The 26,547-nt window shown below is 34.8% G+C and overlaps 1 protein-coding gene across 2 annotated transcripts; it reads right to left on the bottom strand.

Moving 5' to 3' along the window:
- Nucleotides 1-12,846: 12,846 nt before the first annotated feature.
- LOC110106143 lies at nucleotides 12,847-25,104 on the bottom strand. 2 transcript variants are annotated; one of them, XM_020835916.2, is made up of 3 exons: nucleotides 25,021-25,104; nucleotides 13,769-15,231; nucleotides 12,847-13,586 (listed from the first exon to the last, which is right to left on the bottom strand). In XM_020835916.2, exons 2-3 carry the CDS (start codon nucleotides 15,197-15,199, stop codon nucleotides 13,563-13,565), a joined length of 1,455 nt encoding a protein of 484 aa, XP_020691575.1. In that variant the 5' UTR covers nucleotides 15,200-15,231; nucleotides 25,021-25,104; the 3' UTR covers nucleotides 12,847-13,562. The 2 variants fall into 2 exon arrangements, with proteins under 2 accessions (XP_020691575.1, XP_028550930.1); XM_028695097.1 differs by lacking the exon at nucleotides 25,021-25,104 and adding an exon at nucleotides 24,224-24,340.
- Nucleotides 25,105-26,547: the final 1,443 nt, after the last annotated feature.

The raw sequence follows: 26,547 nt of genomic DNA on the forward strand, positions 1-26,547 counted from the left end.
TCTATATATAGTTGGTTTGATGTTTATTGCTTCTAACGAGTGAATATTATGAGCTTCCCCTTAGTGTAGCTAAGAAAAAAATAAGGATCTCTTATTGTATTTTATTAGCTTTCCCCTGTTTATGTCTATTAATTATTTTTTCTCCTTTCTTTATAACTACTTATCCTTTTTTTCTCCATTAATTTATGTTCAAGACTTTATGCTCCTGATTTAGAGGCAATTTCTTCAATATTTCTATAATAGTTTGGTTATTGATCCTATTTATGATAGTGAGATTTCCTGCCTTTTTTCATGACTTTTCAAATTGTGGGATGGTCTCAGCAATATTTTCGATGTTGACTATGAAGGTTTGGCTCTGTGGTCCTGTGGACCATTCAAAAACTCATTAGCCTTTCATTTGGATTAGTGTGAGTTTCCTCCTTCACTAAATGCCTTTGCCAGTCAAATCAGTACATTTTGTAGCACCCAGTTCTTTAAAATGTTGGAGATTCAATAAATAACTCAATCCAGCTTGCCACCTATTACATATTTTCTCACAAGAAGCCACTGCTCTTCTTGCTATTTTGAGAATCAACCTTAAAACTTCATAGTCCGTTTAATCTTTTACATAATCTAAGGTTTTGTTTGGAATAGTTTTCTTTTTATTTTTTAGTATAAAAATTTTTTGAATTAAAAATTTTGTATTAGAAAATAATTTTAGAAAGCAGTAAGAAAGTTGTTTCAAATGATACCTAAGTTTTGGTCATGTTATTTAGGCTTCGTTTGGGACAGCTTTTTTCTTGCTTCTTAAAATAGTTTTTTTAATACAAAATTTTTAATTTTTGTATTAAAAGCTACTTTAAAAAACAGTAATAAAACCGTCCTAAATGAAGCCTTTAGTTTGTTTTAAACTTGTTAAGTTCCTTGATCTTGAACTTTCTCATTTTTCTCTTAATTATCTTCTTACATTGTTCAATATAGTTAACTTTCATAGACTCGCTCAACATTGATAGTGCACCTCAATAGTGTTGTACCTCTGCATTAGTGTTGGTCCTGTAACTGTTTACAGGTCTAGTCTAGTATGCCCTTTGTTAGTCTTTATGTTTCTCTGCATACATAGAGTTTTCTGCTCTCAATTGGCCTTTTTTTCTGACTGAGATTTTGTTTGGGATAACTTTTTTATTGTTTTTTAAAGCAGTTTTTAAGAACAAAAAATTTTCGTCCAAAAAATTTTTATATTAAAAAGCTGTTTTATAAAACAGTAAGAAAACTATTCCAAACAAAACTTGAGTTGTTACTTGTATTAGTAATTTTCCTTCTACATTAATGGAATTGTGCTAGTTCTTTTTTGTTTTTATAGCACTCATGAGACAAAATGGGAGTACTTGCATTTTATTTTGTCTTGCTTTGGAGAAATTATTATGTGCGGAGTCCGGACGAAGAATTACGTTCAGACATATTAGTGTATACAATATGCGCATATTGTATGCAAAAATATTTAATGCATTTTTATACATAATGTACATTCACAATCTGAATGTAACTCTTGTCCGGACTTCGTCTGCCTAATATTTTCTCTATGCTTTGACTAATTGCAGATGTATGAATTTAGGACAATTTTTTGGAATGAAATGAATGTGGAAGCTGTACCTGTTGAAATGCTTAGTTTTGCACCTTTTAGAGCGTTTAAATTTGACTAAATTATCATGTACCAATTAGTAGAAACGTTTACAAATTTTAATGAATGAGAATTTATTGGATTTGACTTTTGCATAATGTGAATTATTATTATTATTATTTCATCTAAAGAATATTGTAAAATTTTTTTTAATATTATTTGCAATGTGTAAGAATGAGGTTATTGATAATGTTAATCATATTATTTATTTTGCAAAGTTTGTCATAATAATAATTAAAAAAAATTATAGGCCTCATAAACTCATATATGATGAACTCAATTTTGATTATTACAAATATTGGAAATTAGTTTAATTATTTATTTAAGCTTAATGCAAGAATGTATATTTAGTCATCATAACTAAGATTTTATTTGCGACGCTTTTATTACTATTTTATAAAGTAATATTTTAGTACATAATTTTTTTTGAGTTAGAAATTTGTACATTAGAAAACTCCTAAAGCAATAAGAAAGTTGTGCTAAAGATGTTGGAAGGCACGTTATAGGCTACTCCAGCTAAATATCTCAAAATATAATAATATTATAATTTAATGAAAATTAATTTAATTTTGTTTACGTATTTATTTTATATAATGCTAAAATATCCTTTGAATTAAGGAATGAATTTGTTTTGCAAAAAAATACATTTAATAAAAATAACAAGAAATACTTCACTTTTATTATTAGAGTTTATGATTCAATAGTTACTCTTTATGAATCGTTGTTAAGTTTGCGACTAGCCTTCTGCAAACCAATATAGAGTTAACCAAGGGTAATACTAGCCTCTCTATTGAGGGTGGGCAAACTCCTAATATAAATAATTAGGTAAGAAAAAAAAATGTGGAAGATATCATTAAAATAAAATCTAGTATTTTATTATGATTGATGAATTAATGAATTATTATAAGCTTTGCAATTTATTTATTTATTTATTTATTGATAATATTGAATTACAGCTCCATTGAGAATCAAATCAAATACTTTTTTCTCAAATATAATCATCACTCATTCTAATATGTAATTGATACTTGACAGTTCTCACTGCAAAAAAACTCTCCCTGATGTGATAGTAGTAGTTCACAAAATTATTGCCAAAATAATAAACATGTAGGATAAGAGAAAAAAATGAAAATTCATTAAAATTTTAATGAACAAATGCTATGCTGGTACTTAAATGCATAAGCACCCAAGAAAAAAATTCATGGAGCTATAAAAACACAGCAAGAGATAAATCTTTAACTCCCCCAAATAATGGATAATTCCTCAAAACTTGATATTTTTAGAGGGGCAAATAAATTTTGTTGAGAGGGGGAAAATTCTAAGATTATCATTACTTTTAAATTTTAAAATTAATTTTGAGAGTTGGCAATTACCTAGTCTCAGCACACACAGTTTTGCCTATGGAGTTAGGGTTAGAAAATGAAGTATTTGTTGTTGATCAGAAAGTTGTTATAGGTAGTCTTTAACATCTTAGGTTTCGTTTGGGATGACTTTTTTATTGCTTCTCAAAGCAGCTTTCCAGGATAAAAATTAAAATTTTTATACTTAAAAGTTGCTTTTAGAAGCAGTAAGAAAGCCGTCCCAAACGAAACCTTAATAGCTTGTCAAAAAAGTTTATAAATCCCATCATAAAAATGTTATGCTTGCTAACAACTGCTCAAACTAATTATTGATGTACAATTAATTTTTAAGCTTGGCTCCTTTGCCCAACCTAGTTCATGCTCTATAGGCTTACAGTAACATTTATAAGTATAAGATTTCCATTACATAAAGTTTAATATTACAAAACCACTAGATTCAAAGGAGAGAATTTTTCATAACAAAATAATGTCCTCCATAAAGAAGAGCCAGAGGATCTCAATAATCAAATGTATCAAACATAGTTTCATCATTTTTTTATCATTCACATAACACATCTACACATGTCAAATGCATTTTATTGTGCATATCTAAATGATTGTTAGTAGAAAGATGATCTGTTGTCAGTGGTGATGATGAGAGATGGGTCAAATCTTATGAACAATTCTAACTTGCAAAAAAAAGTGTTATAACTTTATACTAGTATAAATGCACTGCAAGTGCACATGGTGCACATTAATAAAATTTTAAAAATAAAAAATGATACAATAAAATTTAAAATTAAGTTACGAAATGTATTATCAATAATATTATCTATAAAAGAGAATATATGAAACCATTTTATTAAACTCAAGCACTATTATATCAACATCAAAACATTCTCATTAAAAATTGGTCTATGGGCTTACAACCTACTTGAATCACATGATATTGTCATATTGATCTTATTCATCTTGCTTTATAAAATATTCTTACTTATAAATTTATATTACCATTATTATGCTTGGTTCTTTTATGTTAATTAAGGTGATAAAATCTCTTGAGTTAAGATAACTATTTTTCATTATGCTTAGTAGTTATATGCTTGTACTTTAGATTTAGATTCACTTGTATTAACATAATCTATTTTGTGGATATTCTTATCTTGGTGTTTGGCAAAAATTATTTTCACGTATAAGTTTGTGCAGTGTTATTATCTTTTTATGCTTTGGACATTCTTAATAGATTAATAATTCATTCAATGTCGTTACTTCGTTGTGTTATAACATCTATAGAATCAACTTAAAAATAAGTTAACGTAGTTGTAATTGAAGATTACATTATTCATTTTGTACTTAAAATTGATAACTCAGTTCAATATATCATATCATATATTGTTTGTTGTGTAAACATGTGCACATATTACTAATATGTTTATATTTTAAATCTTGAAAGTGTGTTCTTAGCTTTCGCGCATTATTTTATATATTATATTTGTTGTTTCCATTGTATGTAGTTATTGTTATAACTTCATTACATTATGTTTGATTAAATGATTACTTGAATTGGAAAGAAATTCATTAAAAAAGTTCGATAACATAAAAAAATTATACACCCAATTCATCTTCACTATTGAGCTTTTTACTCGATGAGTATCTATGCTATCAAATTAACATGCCAATGCTTATATAAGCAACCATCTTTATCAAAGAATTTGATATTTCCTCTTCCTCAACCATGAACTTGCATTTACCTATAAAAATTGTGCTTCAATCCACAAAAAAAAAACTTAGCCAATGTTGACGTATTGTTTTACTTCATTGCTAATCAAAATTCGCACTTTGTTTTTTTTTTTTTCTGAGTTTGGGAGTGTAAATGAGATTGTTAGAACATGAACACACACATTTGAGCTAGTTGTGGAGAAAGCCTCACATGAGGTCTGGGTCAAGGAGAAGGGAATGGAGTTTAAAACCAATTATGGGTGGTTGGTGAAAGATTGGCCTATTCGACTGTATTGCATTGCAGATCAGAAGGGTATTCTCTCAATAAATCGATGCGAGGACCAACTCTAGTACTCCATTTTTGTGTTATGAGCCTTTGAAGATACATTTTCTATCTCTTCAGTGTTTTGGATGTCTCCCAATTCCTTAAGATCTACCACAGTACTTTTATTTTTTATTTAACACCACCACCTCATCATTTCTAGACATTTTAGATGACGATGATTGATCAAGGGAATGAATACATTGATCAATAGAATATCTCTGCATTAATGATACAAAGATTATTATTAGGACATCCAAAGAACAACATTAGAATGGAGTATTATCTAAATGGTTGTTAGTAGAAAGATGACCTATTGTCGGTGTGATGGCGAGAGATGGGTCAAATCTTATGAACAATTCTAACTTGCAAAAAAAATGATTATAACTTTAATTATATGCTTGTATAAGGTTGTTTCTTCGACCCACTTAGTAAAATAATTCACCATAGATAAAGCAAAATGGTGTGAGAGAGATGCAATAGAAAAAGGTTCAATTAAGTCTAAATAGCCACATATAGGTGATGTGCTAAAGAGGTTACCAATGCTGATGAATTACTTGCCCATGCATTTGATAGTGTTTACAACTTATAACAAAGACCTTAATATCTTCTTTTATAGTAGGCTAATAATAAAATTGTTAGGACCTCCAAAACTAATAGCTGTAGAATCATTTCCACACTCATATGAGTGTGGGCTCCAAAAATTCGTGCCCCGACCTCTTTGCGAATCCTTTTCTTTCTTTTTTCGGGTCATCAAGGAAAATTTTAACATTTAAGTTGCGGTGTAAAATTTCAGAAGACAGATTGGATTTTGAATAAGACATTACTCAAAGATTTGCCCTCAATTTATAAGGACTTTATGATCTAAGTTCAGGTTTCCTATAGGTGCAAACCTCTATAGTTAATTACCCCTCCAGATAACGAGAGAGAACTTTCAATTAAGACTAGTCATTAAATAGATATATAGAAGCTAGCATAGAGTAGCAATATGTTTTAGCATTTAGATTTCTAATATTTAAAATTTGGAATTCACCACCTTGCACTTAAAGCGGATGGTGGGGGGAGTGATGATTGACCAGGTTAAGATCCCGGGTCATCATGATTCCTAGTCTACTTAGAGGAGGTATTCGACCCAACATAACAAAAGGATCCTTGTCGACAGCCATAGGTTACTTCATCCAAGGGTATATTGTATACCTGTGATAAATGTTTGTTTACAGGGACAAATTTAAATCATATCATATCATATTGATTCATTACTCAATTATTTGAAGTTATTGGGGAACATACGAGATTTGACCATAACCGTAATATATTGGTGCCATTTAGCGGCAAAACCACCAGGTCAAAGGGTCCCGGTCTTAATTGTTTACTTGTGGTGCCATTTGGCTGCGAAATCACCGGTTAGATGACACGTGCCACATCTTTACTGGCAAGAGACAGAATGTGAATGAATCCTAGTAATATCCTCGACCAAACATTCGCTCTTTGTAAGATGGAGTGATTTTTAATTTGTTCATCTCGGCAAATGGTTGTGGAGAGTGGATGGATATTTTTTCTTCAAGTATTTTGATGATTTATTTTAATTTTAAATATTTGTATTATGGAATGTGTTTTATGAGAATTTGGAGGCATTTTAAATATTTGGTGTCCCTGTAGGTTGAGATTTTCTGTCAATACGACCATCATCATGGTTCTTATAAGCATTCTTGTTCTATTGGTTGAACCCTATAGACTCTGTCTACTTACTGATAGAGGATTGAATTCATTGTCAGCTTTATGTCTTTATTGATGAATTTTCTTTGTTATAGACCTTGAAGACCAAATCTAAATGTATAGTAGAAATATACCGATCGATGCTGCAACTGTATATTTGTTTGATTATTTGAATAATGTGGACTCCTATGCATTCATGTAGAAAGATCGAGTTCAAATTTGGATTAATATTTGGCCAATGCAGCATCCTCAGATGTCATGTGTGTATATATAATATGCTTGTTGGGGGCCATGCTGGTAATTATATTTTAATGCATGAGATGGGAACATTTAAATATAACTATTTGTGCTAAGCGATTGTTGCTAAAATTTGAAAAAAAAAAATTATTTGAGGCTTGAGAAACGCCTTCTGTCTACTTGTAAGAGTGTTGCAGATCTAGTGGTGTTGTGTTGTGTTGTGTTGCAGGTCCTTTACTGCTTTATGCAGGTAGACTGTCGTGTACTAACGAATCTCTTGTAATTATTTATAGATGCTTGCATTTACCACAGGCTTGCTACCTATACCTGTAGGCAGTGTATCACACTTGTTGCAATCTTCTTGTTCATGCCTTCCACAGTCATCTATAGACAAATTGTATTGAATGCAAATCTTCTGGTGTTGTCCATAGACAACACATTGTGTGCACTTCCATATTCACAGGGAATCTGTCACACTTGCAATATGTCCACCATTGTTGCTTGTAAGTAGATTGGTTTATTTGTTGGATGTTTTCTTATTGCTGGTTATAGGAATAATTTGGCATCTATGACATGTTATTCATCGTCACTTGTAGGTAGACTACTATGCACATTACAAATGCTCATACTCTAGCTGTCACATCTGATGCAAAGATTCTGTGCACATTTGGAGGCCATTTTATTTGACAAAATTCCTACAATAATTTTTAGGAGTTCATATTTATTGCAAATTCTCCATCTTCGCTTGTCTCTTTCTACTTATATAAGCCTGTAAATGTCTTTTATCTGCTTGTGGGAGTGTTGCGGATGTGGTGACATGACTTTAACAGCATGTTGAGCTTCATTTATCATGCATTGACAATGTTGTTTAACTCATTTCGCCTTCTAAAAGCTATCACTTTTTTTAATATCCAACCCGCAGGAATATATTTCTGTAGGTAGATACGTTGTGCGGTGCGTTATGGGGGAGGGGGGCTCATACTTATCGCTTGCAAGTAAATTGATATCTAGTGTGAAATTCTAACTTCACAAGTTTACTACCGCAATCTATCAGTGGCATGCACTTTTTTACTATTGATTCCCTTTTCTTGTTTACAAGTAAATCACAGCGTTGCGTTACAGGTCGCTCATGGCTTCTTACATGCAAGTTGTCATGCATTGCAAGCTTTGTTAAATTTGTTTGTAGGTCGTCCAGAGGTCACTAGCCATCATATGCGGACCGTTGTGTACACGATGAATTTCCCATAGTGGCCTGTAGGTGCTTGCATCTATTATACATTCATTGCTTTTTTCATGCAGGCAGTGTATCACACTCACTGCAATATTCTTACTCATGCCTATAGAGAGTCCACCATACTGGCAATACATTCACTATCATTTTTTGTAGGTAGGTATGATGTATGTATTGCAAATCTTGCACTCTCATCTATGGGAAAGTTGCACTGAATATAAATCTTCTAGTGCTACTCGTAGGTATTTGCATTTGTTGTGTATTGACTACCTCTGCTTGCAAGAGATCAACGTATTTGCCAGCCATTGAATGATTACTAACTGTAAGGGTGTCGTAACATTCAGTGTATGTTAATAATCATCACCCGTAGGTGTATTATTGTGCATACGGCAAATCATCTGTCATTGCCAGTAGGTATTCACATTTATCGTGTGTTGTATTGTGCATGTTTGCAAATGAGTTTGTGGGTTCACATGCAAATCAATGCCGACTGTTGGGTGAGCTGCATTCATTGCTAATTTCCCCACATACATTCATCAGCAACTTACTATACTCATTGTATGTTGACTTTCAGTGTTTGTAAGGAACTACTGCATTTATCTGCAAGTTGGTCGTTATTGATTGAAGAGACATCATAGCATTCATTGCGTGTTGCATTGTGTATGCTTGTAAGGAATCTTATTGTTTGCGAGTAGATTGGCATGCTTGCTTGGAGTTGGATGACAATGGCTATACATAGACTTCATTCGTTCTGAACTCATCAAATCATTGTGTTCATTGCATATCAAATCCCTCTACTTGCAGGAGACATATATATGTAGTTGCTTGCATAACTAAGGTGAGTTTTACACAACGACTATTACCACTCATAGATGATTTATAACATGTGTCAAGGACTTTCCATGCTTGCTTGTAATTAAACTACGAATTACCTTCAACTTTACTTCTTGTGGGAAAATCCTATTGAAAATCACAAGCCCTTCACTATCCTTGAAAGCAGCTTGTGGTTTACTCAATGAATTTGCTTGTTGATGCTTGAATTTCAACTAACATGATAATTCCATTATAAATTTTCAATTATTTCTTGTGAGTGCATCGTCACATTTTTCATTTGCTCTTTGCTTGTGAGTGAGTTGTATTTGAAATTCTTTGCCAACTACGAGTTTTTGTCTGTTCATTTACATTTAATTTATGTAAATTATTATTTTGATTTAGGCATTTAGGTATGATTCTCTGTTTAGTGGTTTATGTTTTGTTCCCTACATTTTGTTTAAGTGCAGGTCCTCTATTTCACTGAAAAATTCGACAACCCCTCAACTTCTAATCCATTTAGTAAAATTTTGGGGAGCTAGACCTTCCCACCATGCTAAAAAAAACACGTATGAAAGGTGTGGGGTGACATCGCGGCCGTGGCTTTTATTCTCACAAAGCTAAGAAAAGTGTGTATAGGTCCTTGAGATACCTGTTTGAAATATTTACAATTTTTTCCTGCATGCATAGAAGCACATGCACGGGTACATAGTAATGTCCCTGTCACGTTAAGAAAAATGTGTACAAGGTCTACCAGCCTCGCCGCAAGTTTTGCACAGGGCTTCCTCCCACCACGCTAAGAAAACCGTATATATGTGATCCCCCGGTGCGCTATAAGTGTCAAAAATAGGGTCAGGAGTCTTTGGACATTAGAGACATTATACATTGTATTGTCAGTTATTTAGGGAGATGTTCAGGTTTAATTTTTGTACTTAAAAATTGCTTTAAGAAGCAGTAAAAAGCCGTCCCAAATGAAGCTTAAATTGAATATTATAATTTTTAAATAAAATTTGAAACATTTGAATAAGAAGAAAATAAATATACAAGAAAAGTTTGTAAATTATTAGAAAGATTAAGAAGAGAAATGTGATTAAGATAATAGTGACAATAAAGCTAAACATACTTTTGCTAAGGTAAATAAAGTTAATGATAGGGAGGTTCTATTAAGATAATTATTGATGAAGATATTATAAATATAAGTAGTAAATCAAAGTATCTCCATAGCCTAATTTTATCTAATTTCATGATGTTGATATCTCAACATCAGCACCTTATGCCATTTGAATGGAATGATATTTCCAAAGAAAAATTCCATGATATAAAGATGAGCCATGTTTTCAATGTCATATATTGTAAATATTGTTAATACAGAAACATGTCAAATCTTCATATTTCAAAAAATATCAATCACTTTTCCTCCCCGCTCACTCTGCTAGGGTTTCTTCCATATCAGCTGTTTCGATCTTCTTCGGCTCTCCATTTCCTTCGATCATATGGGATTTCTTCTCCTGGTGTATTTTCCTCCCTTTCTCTCTTGGTTTTTCTCTTTCAATCGTGCCACTTCCAGTCGTCTCTCGACTCGGATGGCGATTAATCGATTGAGTGACCTTAGTTTCCTTAATGGGCAAAAGAACACTAGTTCTTTTCTTGAAGCCTTGTCTGGGGCTTCCCTTTCGAGCAGAAATTTTTCGGATCTCAAAATTACAACACATCGTGGGCTTCCGTACTTATGGATTTTGGAAGAAGAAATCCTTGCTCTTGCGCAATAATTTGAGTTTGTGTTGGTTGGTAAATTTCTGAATTGCAGACCTCTTGAGTCCATTCATAAGTTTTTCTTTAACCTAAAATTGATCGGTGAAGGCTCTATCAGTGTAGTGGATCCCATGCATATTTTAATCAAGCTTGTTAATGATATGAATTATAGTAGAGTATTTTCTCATCGTTCTTATTTCATTTCTAATTGCTATATGAAATTGTTTGATTGGTCACCATTTTTTGACATTACTGTGAAATATCCAATTATTTATATTTGTGTTTCGTTCCCAAATCTTAGGCTTCATTTGTTCTCTCTCTCTCTCTCTCTCTCTCTCTCTCTCTCTCTCTCTCTCTCTCATTCTTTATGTCTTGGATTCATTTTTTGGCCATCCTTTGAAAACTGATAATGCCATTGTTGTTGGTTCACGGTTGGCTGTTGCTATGGTGCTTATCGAACTGGATATTTTGAAATGTTACCCTGAGGCTATTTGGATTGGTCCTGGTAATTTAGGTTACGTTCAACATGTTGTCGTGGAGGATTTTCCTCCATTTTGTGATCAATGCAAGTTTCTAGGGCATTGCAAAACTAACTATCATATTCTTCACCCCCACGTAGATAGAGCTCCTCCTAAACCTAGTGTTAATTCCATGGGGAATGGCACTGATGCTTATCGAGTTATCACTGATGCTACGTCTTTAACTTCTTTGCTCCCTCCTATGTTAGTGTTGACTTAACATTGCAAGATAATGTGGATAATTTGGAATATGAACTTTTCATCATCCTGTTTATAATTTGGGGCATTTTAATGTGCCTGTTATTTCGGCCATCCTTACGGTTTCGTCTGCTGTGCCAATTGTTGGTTATGTTGCTGAGAATCTTGATAGTACCATTGATAAGATGGATGGCAAAGATGTTTTGGTTCCTATGGTTCAATTGTCTCATTTTCATTGTGCTTCACCTTTATTAGATTTTCATTGCTCTAACAAAGAGGAATGTGAGGGTATTAATAATGTGGGTGGTAATAACTTGTCTTTAACTCTTGTTTGTGTTCATCAACTTGTTGTTTCCCCTATTATTGTTGAGAAAGCTTCTAAAGATAATGATCTTTGCAATGAGAACTTAGATGATGTAAATGTGGATTTGTGTGATGTAAAAAGGGTTGATTTGAATGATTCCTCTAGCGGATTGGTGATGCTTTCAGGCGACTCTCCCTTGACTGATCTAGGTGCACTGCCTAATATTGCCAATGTGGATAAAAATGTGGTTGTTATTGATGTTCCAATCCCTCTTATCTCTAAGGATGCTTTGATTACTCATTTAGCATTAAATTCGAAGGAGTCTTGTGTTGATCATTCAGATTGGCTAAATGAGTGTCACTCCTCAGCTAACCGGGGAGATGGGGAAGATAAATTTGAGCCTAGGGATGAGTTTCAAACTTTGTTTGGTTTGAATGTGGTTCGTGTCGAAGATTATGCATTCAGAATGTTTTTGCTAAATAAAGTAGGCAGAAAAACAAAAAGAAAGCAAAAAAATAAGTAATTTTATGGTTTTTCTTGTCTTTGGTAGGATTTGTATTTTGGCTGTGTTGGCTCTATGGCTTTTGTCAGTTAGTGCGTGGGGGTTCGAACTGCTGGGGTTGTTTGTTTGGTTAGTGTGCTTTGGGTGGGGATTGGTTTGTTGGGTTGTGGTCTGGTTAGGGGGTGAGGCAATGTCATTTATGTTGGTTTGGGTTTGTTTCCTTTGGTGTGAGGCTTTGTTGGGATTGATTTTTTGGTAATTTCTTGGCTACTTTGGTGCTTTATTAATTCTATGATTTTTGTTGTTGTTATGGGTTCTCTGTTGATGTTGTTTTTTGGGTTATTGGCCTTGCTATTGTGATGTTTACCTATTATGGGTGGTTTCCCTTTGTTGTTGTAGGTTCATTACTTCTTTGCTTTGGAGTATCTTAACTGGTTGCAATTTATGGGTGCTCGTGTTGCTGAGAGTTGCTGAAGGTTATTGCTGATCGAGTTGTTGCTTTGCTTGGTATTGATTCTTGGGTTTGCCTTTGTTTCCTGGTTTTCTGTTTTTTTTTTTTCTTATTGTAATAAATAGGATCTCAGACTCGTTTACTTCAAATTTTATTCTTTTAGAGAGCTTCTGATCATAAGAACTTATACCTCTTTTTTTATATAACGCGTAGGCCCCGTTGTGAGTTTCAAAAACAAAAAACAAAAAAACAAAAAAAAAAAAGTCAAATGTATCATGTAGATGTTCTTATAATTTAGTTAATCAGCAAAAGGATCAATTTCAAGCAGATCGAAGAAATTCATAGAGCAGAGAGCACAAAATCCAGAAATTGATAAAAAGTGATTTTATTTTTTTAGAATCTCAATCCACAGGTTCTGAATTATACAAATTTTGGCATTTAATAACAGCCAAATGCAATGTTACTATACAACTGTGTTCTAATCAAGATCTACTTTCGTTGCAATATAAAGAAACATATAACATAAAAATAAATCATAAAAAAAGAGGAATCCACAAAGCACTGCAGTTCCTCTGAAGTCTCCGTTCAAGAAGATATCTGATCTAGACTAAGGCTTCATTTGAGACGGTTTTTTTACTACTTCTTAAAACAGCTTTTTAGTACAAAATTTTTAATTTTTGTATTTAAAAATTGCTTTAAGAAGCAATAAGAAAGCCGTCCCAAACGAAGTCTAAATAAAGCAAATCCAGTAAAAATTGGAGTTGATGTGAGGAGTGCCAGTCGAGAATGTATCAAATAGGCTTGGCTAAATTGAGAATGATAGAACTGCCTGCTAAACAAATAAAAAATCTCAGAAAAAATCTTCCTCCAAAATTTCTCAAGTTCATTGAAAATATGGTTTTCCAGGTTAAGTAAAAGGCAATAGAAATCAATTTAATGCACAAAACATAAATTGAGGGCATCAGGCTATCATCGAAATGCAAAATATATTCAAAAGTGGAAGACACGAACCTCCATTATTGAGACAAGTGAGGATTCATCCACATGAGAGTTCTTCCTGGATGTTGACCTCTTTATATGAGTCTCTATTGAATTCAGCTGCTTTAACATTTCCTTCAACTGCTTCTTTCCTCTTTCAGAATCCTCATGCAAGATAATCCTCTCATCCTCAAGCTTCTGCAGTCTTCTTTTAAGCTGTTCAATATCAGAATGGGAAATAACATTTCCATTTCCAGGATCGATGAGATCCCATTGATAATTAACAGAAGTACCCTTTTTCGGTGTGCACATCTTGCCCAACTTTGCTATGATAGGCTCTTTAGCAGGCAAAGAGAACTTGGCCTCATTGTGATTGCCAATGAATGTTTTATTAAGGCCCTCATCATGTTTGATAAGATAATCTGGAACTTCCTTTAGCATCATATTTGGCATTTCAATCATGGAATTAGTCTCCGAGATTGCATCCTGCAATAACATCTTACAAAGTTCACCAGGCTTGCAATCTTTGTGGCTCTCTGGAACCCCAAATATGTCATGGAATAAGGCAGAATACCTTGCTTTCCCACTAAAATTTCTTGTTAGGCTAGAAGCATTTTCATTATCTTCATATTGAGAAGGTGAACTAGAAACGGCTTCATTATCTGACTTCATGTCTTCCACTCGTTTAGAAGAATCAGTAGAAACATCACTAATAGGTGCAGAAAACCAGGAAGCCATGGAGCCAATAGGTGAAGAAATGCTTTGAACCTCATTGCCCACCGCACTGGAACAAGAACCAAATGCTGAAATTTTAGCCTGCAAAAACCCTTTATCCCTCCTGCTTAATTCTATAGCTTCATATTGTCTTCGAGGCTTTCCTTCACTAGCTACCAGATCATCAAACAAGTCATCTGCTTCATTCTCACTCATCCCGATATGTTGATTTGTGAAATCACCAATCTTCCTCCATACAGATAACTTAGAGGATAATATAGGACTTTCATCATCAAGGAATCTCTTATCGAAACTAAACTCATCCCCACGAAGTGAAGGCAAAGAAGCATTCCTTCTAAAAATACCATTACAACATGATTTGTTCTCACAAAGCAACATTTCTCCGATGTCTGGAATGCTGATGCCATGATTTGTCTGTTTTTGCTTATTTGCCTTGAGTTGGAATCGGAGAGATTCAATCTCCAAGTCTTTCTGCTGAACGACTTCTTCAAGCACCTCCAAGGTCTCTTCAGCATGGTTTATCCGTTCCTCTGCCATTCTCTTGTATTGACAAGCTTCCATCTTCTCTGCAGCTTTCTCTCTCTGCAGGCGAAGGATCATAGAGAGAGCTTCAGTGGCTGCAGTTGCTGAAGCTTCTCTTTCTTCCTCTAACTCAACGTACAGCTTCTTTATGATAAGATGTTGGTTGCGGAGAGCTTCCTTTAAAGCAGCAATTTCTCCTTTAGCCATATCTGGATATGGTTTTCTTTCTCCTAATTACCCTAGTGAGGGAAAATGGTTTATTTTCATGGTAGCTTCATCAAACAGTCCAGAACTCGAGTGACAAGAAAACAATTGAATATAATATTACATTTAATAACTTTAATGCCAATATCCTCGAACCCAAGTGGCCTCTTGAATGGGGCTAAAACTATCAACCACCTAATTTAGGGAAAGGCCGCAACTTTTTATGGCTTTACTTGAGCATTGACGCTGATCATTAAAGAAAATAATAAGTTGTTTGAAAACATTTTGAATATTTTTTTCATGGCTACAAATTGCTCAGCTTCAAAGCCTTCAATAAGAAAGCTGTTAATGGACACGGGGTTTTCATGCACCAAGTACACATTTAAGCAATAAGTTCTTGGATAATTTTGATGTTTTGTCCAAATATTATATTTTTAGAGTAGATTTGAACGTTTAAGCTTCCCTTTCAATATGATCGATGTTATCTGGATCATTATTCTCTTAGAAAAGGATCTTTTGTGAATAAATGATGTAAGGTTAGAGAAAGATAAAGCGAGTGATGAGGACATCCGACCTTGGAGAGTCTACCAGAGACGTGGCCGTCGATCTACGGCCACGATTGCACCACTTTACTTTTGATTATTATTGTATTAGATTTATTATTGATATATTAGTTTATGAGTTTTATTGTACTTTCTCTTTTATGCCCTCACTTGAGGGCCTAGTCATGTGTATGCCCTAGGGGCAAGTTGGTCTTTTGTATTTTCTTCATTGTATTGGTTATTTAAAGTCTCCTCCTCCTCCTTTGAGGGATGTTGAATGATATTATGAAATTTCTGCACTTATATGTTTTGAGAGAGCTTGAGAGTTCTTGGAGAGATTGAAGTCACTAGATGAGGGCATCGCAATACCTACCAACTACAGGAAGCGTCCGGGTTCGTGGTCCACTTCGTCGCTCCCCATCATCCCTCCCTTCCCCTTCAACCGCCGGCCTCCTCCCTCTCTTGGCCGAGCCCCACCACCACCACTTCCTATCCGACCACTCCATCTCCCACCTCCAAACCGCCAAACTCTAATCCTAACCCTAACCCTAGCCGCCGACCTCATTCCCCTCCCCTTTGCCTCCAAAATTCAATCCCTCATTAATACTTTCTATTTATTAAACATCCTCGATTTGGAAAGCTTTGATTTCAAATTCCAATCAATTTTGAATTTGAAATTGTTTCCTAAAATAGGATGATCTATTTTTGGAAAGTTACTTAAATCAAGTCTAATTCAATTTCTAATTGGATTTGATTTAGATCACTTATCTCAATTTACAATCCTTGATTAAATAAGCATTAATTCCCTTTCCCTAAACCCTACCCAACCTACTCATCCCCCCCCCTCTCTTCTCTCTCTCTCATTTATTTATTAGATCCATTAATGCTCCTCAAATCAATCCATCAATTCCCAATTAATTCCTAACTTTAATATTGCTGTTCGAAGGTTTTAGAAACTTGAAAGGTGTTGTATAGTAATGTATGGCGGATCCTGAACAAGATCATGGTTTGTTTACGATGATCAAGGCCACGTCGACATCCTCAACTCACAGTTCTTCGACCTCAACCTGGAGATTGACCAAACTGTAGAGAAATACGTAGAGAGGATCATCTTCACCCTCGCCGAAGCCATCGACGACCAACTCTCCTCTGTACAGTGACAAATTATTTCCAACAAACCCTGACGAAGGTGAACTTTTCTTCCAAATTCCATACCTTCCTAATTACTCTCAATTGTAGTCATAATTGATTCATAACGGTTGTGTTAACTCCCTCCACTAAGCCTAGTGATTTAAAGAGTTAAGTGAGGAATCTATTTTGTAGTGACTAATCTCATAGCTAATTTAGGATTTCTCGTTGAAAATCCTTCATGTATGCTAAGTTTGAATAATTGATCATTTTGTTATCTTAACTTCTAGCTGTGTGACTTGGCCTAAAAGCTAGTTTCACCCCTCTCTCGTTTTCTTTCATTGTTTAAAACCACTACAAGTTTAAAAACCAATATTGCTCTCAAATAAAAGCGTGCAACTTCTTATGTAACATTGCCTAAACATTTAAGACACGAATGGTGGAAGCCCCAATTATGAGACTTCCTGACTTCTCCAAAGTCTTCGAAGTGACCTGCGATGCTTCGGGGGTCGAAATTGGAGGAGTCCTATCCCAGGAAGGTCACCATATTTCTTATTTTAGTGAGAAGTTAAATGACATCCGGCAATGCTATTCTACGTATGACAAAGAGTTCTATGTTGTGATCCAATGCCTTTGTTATTGGCGACACTACTTGCTCCCGCAAGAGTTCGTTATCTTTTTGGATCACGAGTCTCTTTGTTACATTAACTCCCAGAAAAAGTTAAATAAGCGTCATGGGCGTTGGGTAGAGTTTTTATAAGAATACATTGATACCCTTAGGCACAAGGCGGGAGTTGAGAATAAATTTGTCGATGCTCTTAGTCGTCGTATGATGACAACAACCGAGATGAGAGCCGAAGTCGTTGGGTTTGAGCGAGTCAAAGAGGACTACTTGGAATGCCCTGACTTCAATGAGACTTACTCCCTATTGTCTACAGGAAACACACGCCTTGTGGGTGATTTTCTCCTTGAGGATGGGTATCTTTTTAAAGCTCAGAAGCTTTGTATCCCTAGCACGTCCCTTAGGGAATTCCTAATTTGGGAACTCAACATCGGAGGCCTCGCTGGACACTTCGATCGTGATAAGACGATAGAAGCCATACAATACCACTTCTTCTAGCCCAGCCTGAAGAAGGACATTGGTAAAATGGTCAGTAGGTGCCACACTTGCCAACTAGCCAAGCAACGTAAACAAAACACTGGTCTCTACAATCCTATATCTATTCCCAGTTATCCGTGGCAAGATGTTAGCTTGGACTTCGTCCTAGGCTTGCCCAAGACTTTCATAGGAATGACGTCATCTGTGTTATAGTTGATCATTTTTCCAAAATGGCCCATTTCCTAACCTGTTCAAAGACATCCAATGCCTCCCACATTATCAAACTGTACTTCAATGAGGTCATCAGATTACATGGTTTACCCAAGACCATTAGATCAGATAGGGATGTCAAGTTCACCAGTTACTTCTGAAAAACTCTCTGGATGAAAATGGGCACTAAGGTACAATTCTCCAGTCTTTCATCCACAAACTAATGGCCAAACTGAAGTGGTCAATATAAGTTTAGGTAATTTGTTAAGGTCCCTAGTAGGTGAACACATTAAGGATTGGGATTCCAAACTCCCCATAATAAAATTTACCTACAATAATTCTGTGAACCGCACCACTGACTTAAACCCTGTTGAAATTGTTTATGGGTACAAACCTCGGTAACCATTAGATCTTATACCCATGTGTTATAGAATTTCTGAGTATGCATCCTCATTTGCATGAGCTACATAAGGAAATTGCACTCTGAATTGAACAAAGTAATATTAATTATAAACTTCATGCTAATCTTAAACAAAGATTTAAAATTTTTGAGGTTGGTGATTCAGTGATGGTGCGGATTCGTACGGAACGGTTCCCACAAAGAACTGTTAAGAAGTTACATGCTAAAAGTGTGGAACCATTCAAAATAGTTAAGAAAATCAATGACAATGCTTATATGGTGGATCTGTTTGCAGAATTCAACATTAATCACTCTTTTAACATAGAATATTTATTTTGTACCCACCAAATCAACTACAAAATGAGCCTTGTGTGACCCCACCCTGTGAAAACCTAAGCCTACCTCCACTCCCAAATATTCTCAAGTACCTACGGTGAAGAAGGTCGACATGATCCTTAGTGATGATATCATTTCCACAAAAGAGGGTGGACGAAGAAGGTATTTGATCAGGTGGAGAGCTAAGCAAGAGTCAGAGGACATCTGGCTAGAGCGCAAGGAGCTCCAGCGGATTGATCTAGATGCATTAGAGATTATGAGAATACCTGGGACGCGTACTCAATGGAATCGAGCTTTTTTCCACCCGGGAGAATGATGAGGACATCCGACCTTGGAGAGTCTACCAGAGGTGTGGCTGTCAATCTACGGCCACGATTACATCACTTTACTTTTGATTATCATTGTATTAGATTTTTTATTAATGTATTAGTTTATGAGTTTTATTGTATTTTTCCTTTTATGCCCTCACTTAAGGGCCTAGTCATGTGTATGCCCTAGGGGCAAGTTGGTCTTCTGTATTTTCTTCATTGTATTGGCTATTTAAAGTCTCCTCCTTCTTTGAGGGATGACGAATGATATTATGAAATTTCTGCACTTATGTGTTTTGAGAGAGCTTGAGAGTTCTTAAAGAGATTGAAGTCCCTATGTGAAGGCATCGCAATACCCATCAACCGCAGAAAGCGTCCATGTCCGTGGTCGACTTTGTCGCTTTCCATCCTCCCTCCCTTCCCCTTTAACCGCCGGCCAAATCCCCTCCCTCTCTCGGCCGAAACCCACCCTCCTTCTAGCCGCCAGCCACCCAAATCCCTCTCTCCCTCTCTCAGCTAAGCCCCACCACCACCACCACATCCGATCCGACCACCCTATCTCCCACCTCCAAACCGCCAAACTCCAATCCTAACCCTAACCCTAACCGCCGGCCTCATTCCCCTCCCCTTTGCCTCAAAAATTCAATCGCTCGTTAAAACTTTCCATTTATTAAGCATCCTCGAATACTTTCCATTTATTAAACATCCTCGATTTGGAAAGCTTTGATTTTAAATTCCAATCAATTTTGAATTTGAATTTGTTTCCTAAAATAGGATGATCTATTTTTGGAAAGTTACTTAAATGAAATCTAATTGAATTTCTAATTAGATTTGATTTAGTTCACCTACCTCAATTTGCAATCCTTGATTAAGTAAGCATTGCTTCTCTTTCCCTAAACCCTAACCAACCTACTCATGCCCCCCCCTCTTTCTCTCTCTCTCTCTCTCTCTCTCTCTCTCTCTCTCTCTCTCTCTCTCTCTCTCTCATTTATTTATTAGGTCCATTAATGCTCCTCAAATCAATCCATCAATTCCCAATTAATTCATCCCTTTAAGGCTGAAATTAATTTCAGAATTTTGAATTTGTTTCCCTCCCTATTCAAATTCAAAATTTTCTGGAATTAAAATTCCCCTTCCCCTCCTCCCTATGGCTGGCCACTCCCCCATCCCCTCCCCCTTAAATTAATTGACCAAACCCTAATTTTATCCTTCCAAACACCAATTTCTACAGGGTTTCAACATCACAAGATTGTTGTCCTGCATTCGAAAACCAATCCTTTGCTGTCCAGAAGAAGATCAAGTGCTGTCCTGAATTTCCAGCGACCTCTCCTCGATGTCCTGCAGTCCAAAAGGGTTCCTATTGTTGTCTGAAGGTTTCAAAAACTAGAAAGTTTTTGTCCAATAATGTATGGAAGATCTTGAACAAGATCACATATTTGTTTACGACGATCAAGGCCACGTCGACATCCTCAACTCACCGTTCTTCGACCTCACCCTGAAGATTGATCAAATTGTAGAGGAATACGTAGAGAGGATCGTCTTCACCCTCGCCGAAGCCATCGATGACCAACTCTACCCCATATAGTGACAAATTATTTCCAAACCCAAAAGAAGTAGAACTTTTTCTCCAAATTCTATTCCTTCCTAATTACTCTCCATTGTGGTCATAATTGATTCATGATGGCTGTGTTAACTTCCACCGCTACTAAGCCTAGTAATTTAAAAAGTTGAGTGAGGGATCTTTTTCGTAGTGATTAATCTCATTGTTAATTTAGGGATTTCTCATTGAAAATTTTTCATGTATGCTATGTTTGAATAATTGATTATTTTGTGATCTTAACTTCTAGCTTTGTGATTTGGCCTAAGCGAGTTTCACTCCTCTCTCATTTTCTTTCATTGTTTAAAATCACTGTAAGTTTAAAAACTAATAATGCTCTCAAATAGAAGCGTGCAACTTCTTATGTAACATTGTCTAAACATTTAAGTCCTATATCAGTGAGGCCACCTTATTTAAGAGCATAAGTGAATTATGATATTTGAGAAGGGATGATAATTAAAATATTTGAGAATGACAATAAAAACAAAATGAGTTGGTCATTCATGAGTAGACTATTGATGTAGCGCATTAATTGGATTTAAAATATGAAGTTAAAGATTCAATCACAGGAGCTCAAGAAAAAGTCCAAGAATCCTGAAGTAAAAGTCCAATCAAGATCCATTACAAGAGCCCACTCATGAAGAAAAAATTAATTTAGAATTTTAATATTTAAATTTCAAATTTAGCTTCTACAAGATTTGACTTTTCAAGGAAAAATGTATAGGTTAGTTATTTAACGAATGTAAGATGAATTAATAAATGCAGTTATCATCTACCTCTATTAGTGGCCACTCACTCCATTTCCACCCCTCCCCCCCTTCCCCTTCCAAAAAAAAATCTCTTATTTTTGAATTGTCATAGTCATTGTAACTCTATAAATAATGTTGGTATGTAATGACAAATTTTTAGGTTTTGAATGATAAAAAATTTTGAATGAAACTATTCTCTTTTGGATAGTGTTTGGTGGGATTGATTAGTTATCTTTATTTTTATTACTATTCTTCTTAAATTAGCTTTTAATCCTTTGTGTCATCTTCTTCTACACCCTCTCCATCTCTCAAAGACCAGCCATCCCCAACTCAAGTCTTAATAAAATCAACCCAGTTGTCTTCAAAACCCTCAACATAGTTTAGACACTCTTGCACAAAGTCTCGTTCTTCATACCACTACAGGGCATTTAATCTCAAAAAATCTACCATGTACTCGATATCATAAGTTCACATTCTAATATAATCCTCCGTCATTTTCAACCATTCACCCTACTCAAAACACATTCCATAAAGTAAACTTGCAAATCAACTCAAAAACTAGCTCAAAAAGGACTAGTATTGATATTCTTTTAACCGTACCTCTACAAACCCCTCATCTTTCTACCAAAAATTCTATATCACTTCTTTAAATAACAAACTAAATATTTCTAAGCATTTTTTATTAACTAACCCCACCAAAAGGGCCACCCATCATAATCACCTATTGTTAAAAAAGATAGCAAAATGTAAAACAAGTCGTTTGAATAAAAAAAGCTTCAGGAAGAAAACCACTTCATAAGTAGGGATTAGGGACTCTTCGATGGATCTTTTGAGGAATGACAGAGAAGTGGTAGAAGAGAACTAACCTCTAGATCCAAAATAGATATAACTTGAAGCATTTCTAGAAGTTTTGGCAATCGTACAAATAGTGGATATGTTCCAAGTGTTATTGATGATGATGGTGGATGCATGTTTAAGTGCCAAGGATCCCAAACTCTGAGAATATGTCATGAAAGAAGATTTTTAATGCTCCTATTGTCCACCTAGAAGTCCAAGAGAAAAGAGGAGTGACTCTCTCCTAAATATATTTCATTATGCCCTCAAGTATATGGACTTTTATTAAGGAAAAAAAAAGGAGCAAGACTCCATAAATGTCTAAAACTAATGTACAACGAGGCTCAAAGTCTTCTCACCTTTCATAATCTTATAAGCAAATTTCAATTGAGAAGCAAGTTCAATAATGGGAGCAAAGGGAGCAATGTCCACCCATTAGCAACCCTAGGCAAGGTAAATTAACCTACAAGTAATCAACCACAACATGTTTCTAGTGAACAAATCAAGAGTGGTTTGGAACTTTAATAGTACCTTTATGAATGGCGCAAGTGTCTATCCAAAAAGAGAAGACTGATCAAAGTGATTTTGAGGAGCGAAAAGAATCTTATCATGACTAGAATTTTGATTTTTCAACTAGAGAATTGGTGGTAGATGTTATCTACATGCTCTTGAAATAGTTTAGGGGTTATGAGTTCTAAAGAGAGAAGAATGTTGAGATCCGTGAAAGATAAGGATCATAGATGGAAACCAACAATGATAGCAAGGGGAGTGATTTCAAAATAGAAACAAAAATAATAATAATATTTTGATAGAGAAAATTGAAGACTTTGACAAACTTGTCAATAGAATGGTGTAAGGTTGAGAATGTTGATGATAACTCTCCCATTCACATGAATGTCATCCTCAAAAAGGATGTTAGAAATCACAGAGGGATACCTGCCAACAAAAGTGAAGTAGCCAAATAACTTTGTATCTTCGATTAGGTAAGAAATACATATATAATGATTATGAATAAAAAAGGTGACAATAAGCACTAAGTTATACATCAGCGAAACATTCATAAATCCCCCCCCCCCCCCCCACAACAAATCTCAAAGGTGAATCCATTCACACCAGGAGATTTATTATTTTATGTATTGATGATAGTTTTTCTAATCTCTTTCACAACGAACAAATCAATGTGAGAGGAGACATCCTCTTCAAGGATATTTTAGTTAATAAGAACATCAATATTAAACTTTTTAGTATTAGTAGTTAAATAGCAGGTGTTGAAAAAGAATCTAAAGAAATAAATATCAACCTAGGAGATATCATCTTGAGAAGAAAGACAAGAATCACACATGTCTAATAGTCAAATCTTATTTGAGAATTTGCAGCCTATTATTTCTTGAAAGAGAAACCTAATGTCATCATCTTCCATGTGAAACTACTAGGACTTCACCTTTTGTTTAACCCAAGAGGCCTCATGGGGAGATGAAGGAAGAGAGCTCATAATCGTAAGGGTCTTCTTTTTGCAAGAAAATATTCTATATTTTCTACTGTACCCTCATCAATCTAGCATCATATGTTAGAAGGAAAGAATTAGGCCAAATGTTTGAAGGCTTGCTTTATGACGTCCTAGAATCTAATGGAATGATTGAATCACTTAAACCTATAATTAATTAACTCGTCTATTAACCAACAACAACCAAAGCTACTAAAATTCTAAATCATAAAAGCGATACAAACAAAATTCATTTCTTCAAAACATAAATATAGTAATACAGCTAATTTCCAATTCCATACATAAAAAATAATTAAAAGCTATATTAAAAATAATAATACCTTAGTCACTCAGACACAGAAGATCCTGCCTCAACGCTTTCTACTCTATCAGGCCTTTACCTTTTCTTGTAATGTCAGAAAGAATGGAATGAGCACAAATAGCTCAGCAAACTCCCTCCCTTACCTATCATAGATGTTAATATCCAATTCAAAATATTAAATAACAAATTAAGCAAAATGCAATAACTTAAATGAAGAACATTAATATTAAACTTTTTAGTATTAGTAGTTAAATAGAAGGTGTTGAAAAAGGATCTAAAGAAATAAATATCAACCTAGGAGATATCATCTTGAGAAGAAAGACAAGAATCACACGTCTAATAGTCTAATCTTATTTGAGAATTTGCAGCCTATTATTTCTTGAAGAGAAACCTAATGTCATCATCTTCCATGTGAAACTACTAGGACTTCACCTTTTGTTTAACCCAAGAGGCCTCATGGGGAGATGAAGGAAGAGAGCTCATAATCGTAAGGGTCTTCTCTTTGCAAGAAAATATTCTATATTTTCTACCGTATCCTCATCAATCTAGCATCATATGTTAGAAGGAAAAAATTAGGCCAAATTTTTGAAGGCTTGCTTTATGACGTCCTAGAATCCAATGGAATGATTGAATCACTTAAACCTATAATTAATTAACTCGTCCCTTAACCAACAACAACCAGAGCTACTAAAATTCTAAATCATAAAAGTGATACAAACAAAATTCATTTCTTCAAAACATAAATACAGTAAAACAGCTAATTTCCAATTATCCATACATAAAAAATAATTAAAGCTATATTAAAAATAATAATACCTTAGTCACTCAGACACAGAAGATCCTGCCTCAACGCTTTCTACTCTGTCAGGCCTTTACCTTTTCCTGTAATGTCAGAAAGAATGGAATGAGCACAACTAGCTCAGCAAACTCCCTCCCTTACCTATCATAGATGTTAATATCCAATTCAAAATATTAAATAACAATTTAAGCAAAATGAAATAACTTAAATGAAATGAATGAAATACTGACATAACATATTTTCTAGAATTCAGTCCACAATTATGATCAGAATACTTACTTATACTTGTATTATCATTTTCATAGGGGCTTTCAATACTTCACAGAGCACATGTTATCAGAAGATTATTTACTTTTCACTTACACTTGACTTGTTCATTTCAGAGTTATAAAGAGACTAAAAAATTTCTAACATTTGATTCTGAACCTCATTTGTGCTTAATTCATTAAAATATTAATGTATACAATGCAATGAATATAATGCAAAAGTTTTGATGTATGTATTATAACTCCACTTTCACTAATGTCTCCCTTTACCTCTCACACTTGCATATAGCAAGTGGGGCTAAAATCAGAATATAATTGTGTCAAATAACCACCTACACCCAAAAAAAATAAAAATAAAAAATAATATATATTTCTTCAAATGCTCGATTTATCATCCAGAGAATGGACGGTGGATCCTGAAACCCGCATATAAAAAGGATAAGGGCGTCCGCACCATGTTGACAAAATAGTGACCCATCCTCCGAAGCGGGAGGCTATGTGTGGTCAACGGCTGAGCAAAAGATTTCTATCTTTTCCCAAAAACATATTAAGATTTTCCAAAAAAAAAAAATCTATTGGACGATGAAGTCAAAGTCTAGAATGATAGGATCTTTGACCTGTAAGAATCTTTCTTTGCTTACGTGGAATCTCAAAATCATCTTCTATTTGGATGTGACTATACTTATAGCATCCTTAAGAACATTTTTCCTCTTATGAGTAACATATTTTTGAGACCTACTATCAGGCAAACTTTTAGCAGCATTGATGATTGGGATATTGACAAAAACAGGAAAAAAATTTGGCTTCATGCTTCTATGTGCTATCATCTACTATTTATGGAGGGTTAGAAACGATGGAGTTTTTGGCAACTCCTTTGATTGCCAAGCGACAGTTATTGTCAAAATTAAGAGGGCTGTCTCCTCTAAAAGTCACAAGCAGAAAAGCTTTAAGACCTTTCAAAATCTACTCATATGATGTTTTGTTTTTTGGTTGTTGTCGGATGACAGAGAACAATTTTCGTACTACGTCTCCTATTTTTGACTTCCCCTGGATGGCCCTTCGGCAACCAGGATTATTTTTGAAGGACGATGATGAATGCAAACTTACTTTATAAACCCTATTCGAGCCGATGTATCAAATAGGGGAAATCTCGTGAATTTAGAGTTATATATATTATTATCCATCGAGGTTGGTAGGTGAAAGCCGCTACCCTCCATGGCTAATCGTATCTATAACTCCATATGCTCTTCCATCGGCCTGCTTGTGTCGATTGTAAAG

The sequence above is a fragment of the Dendrobium catenatum genome, unplaced genomic scaffold, assembly GCF_001605985.2.
Source record: "Dendrobium catenatum unplaced genomic scaffold, ASM160598v2 fragScaff_scaffold_621, whole genome shotgun sequence".
In the NCBI taxonomy this organism is placed as follows: domain Eukaryota; kingdom Viridiplantae; phylum Streptophyta; class Magnoliopsida; order Asparagales; family Orchidaceae; genus Dendrobium; species Dendrobium catenatum.

Coding starts and splice junctions, on each gene's coding strand:
- LOC110106143 (XM_020835916.2), bottom strand. CDS start 15,199: ATGGCTAAAGGAGAAATTGCTGCTTTAAAGGAAGCTCTCCGCAACCAA. Junction 13,587..13,768: donor CACTTGTCTCAATAATGGAG/GTTCGTGTCTTC, acceptor TTTGTTTAGCAG/GCAGTTCTATCATTCTCAAT.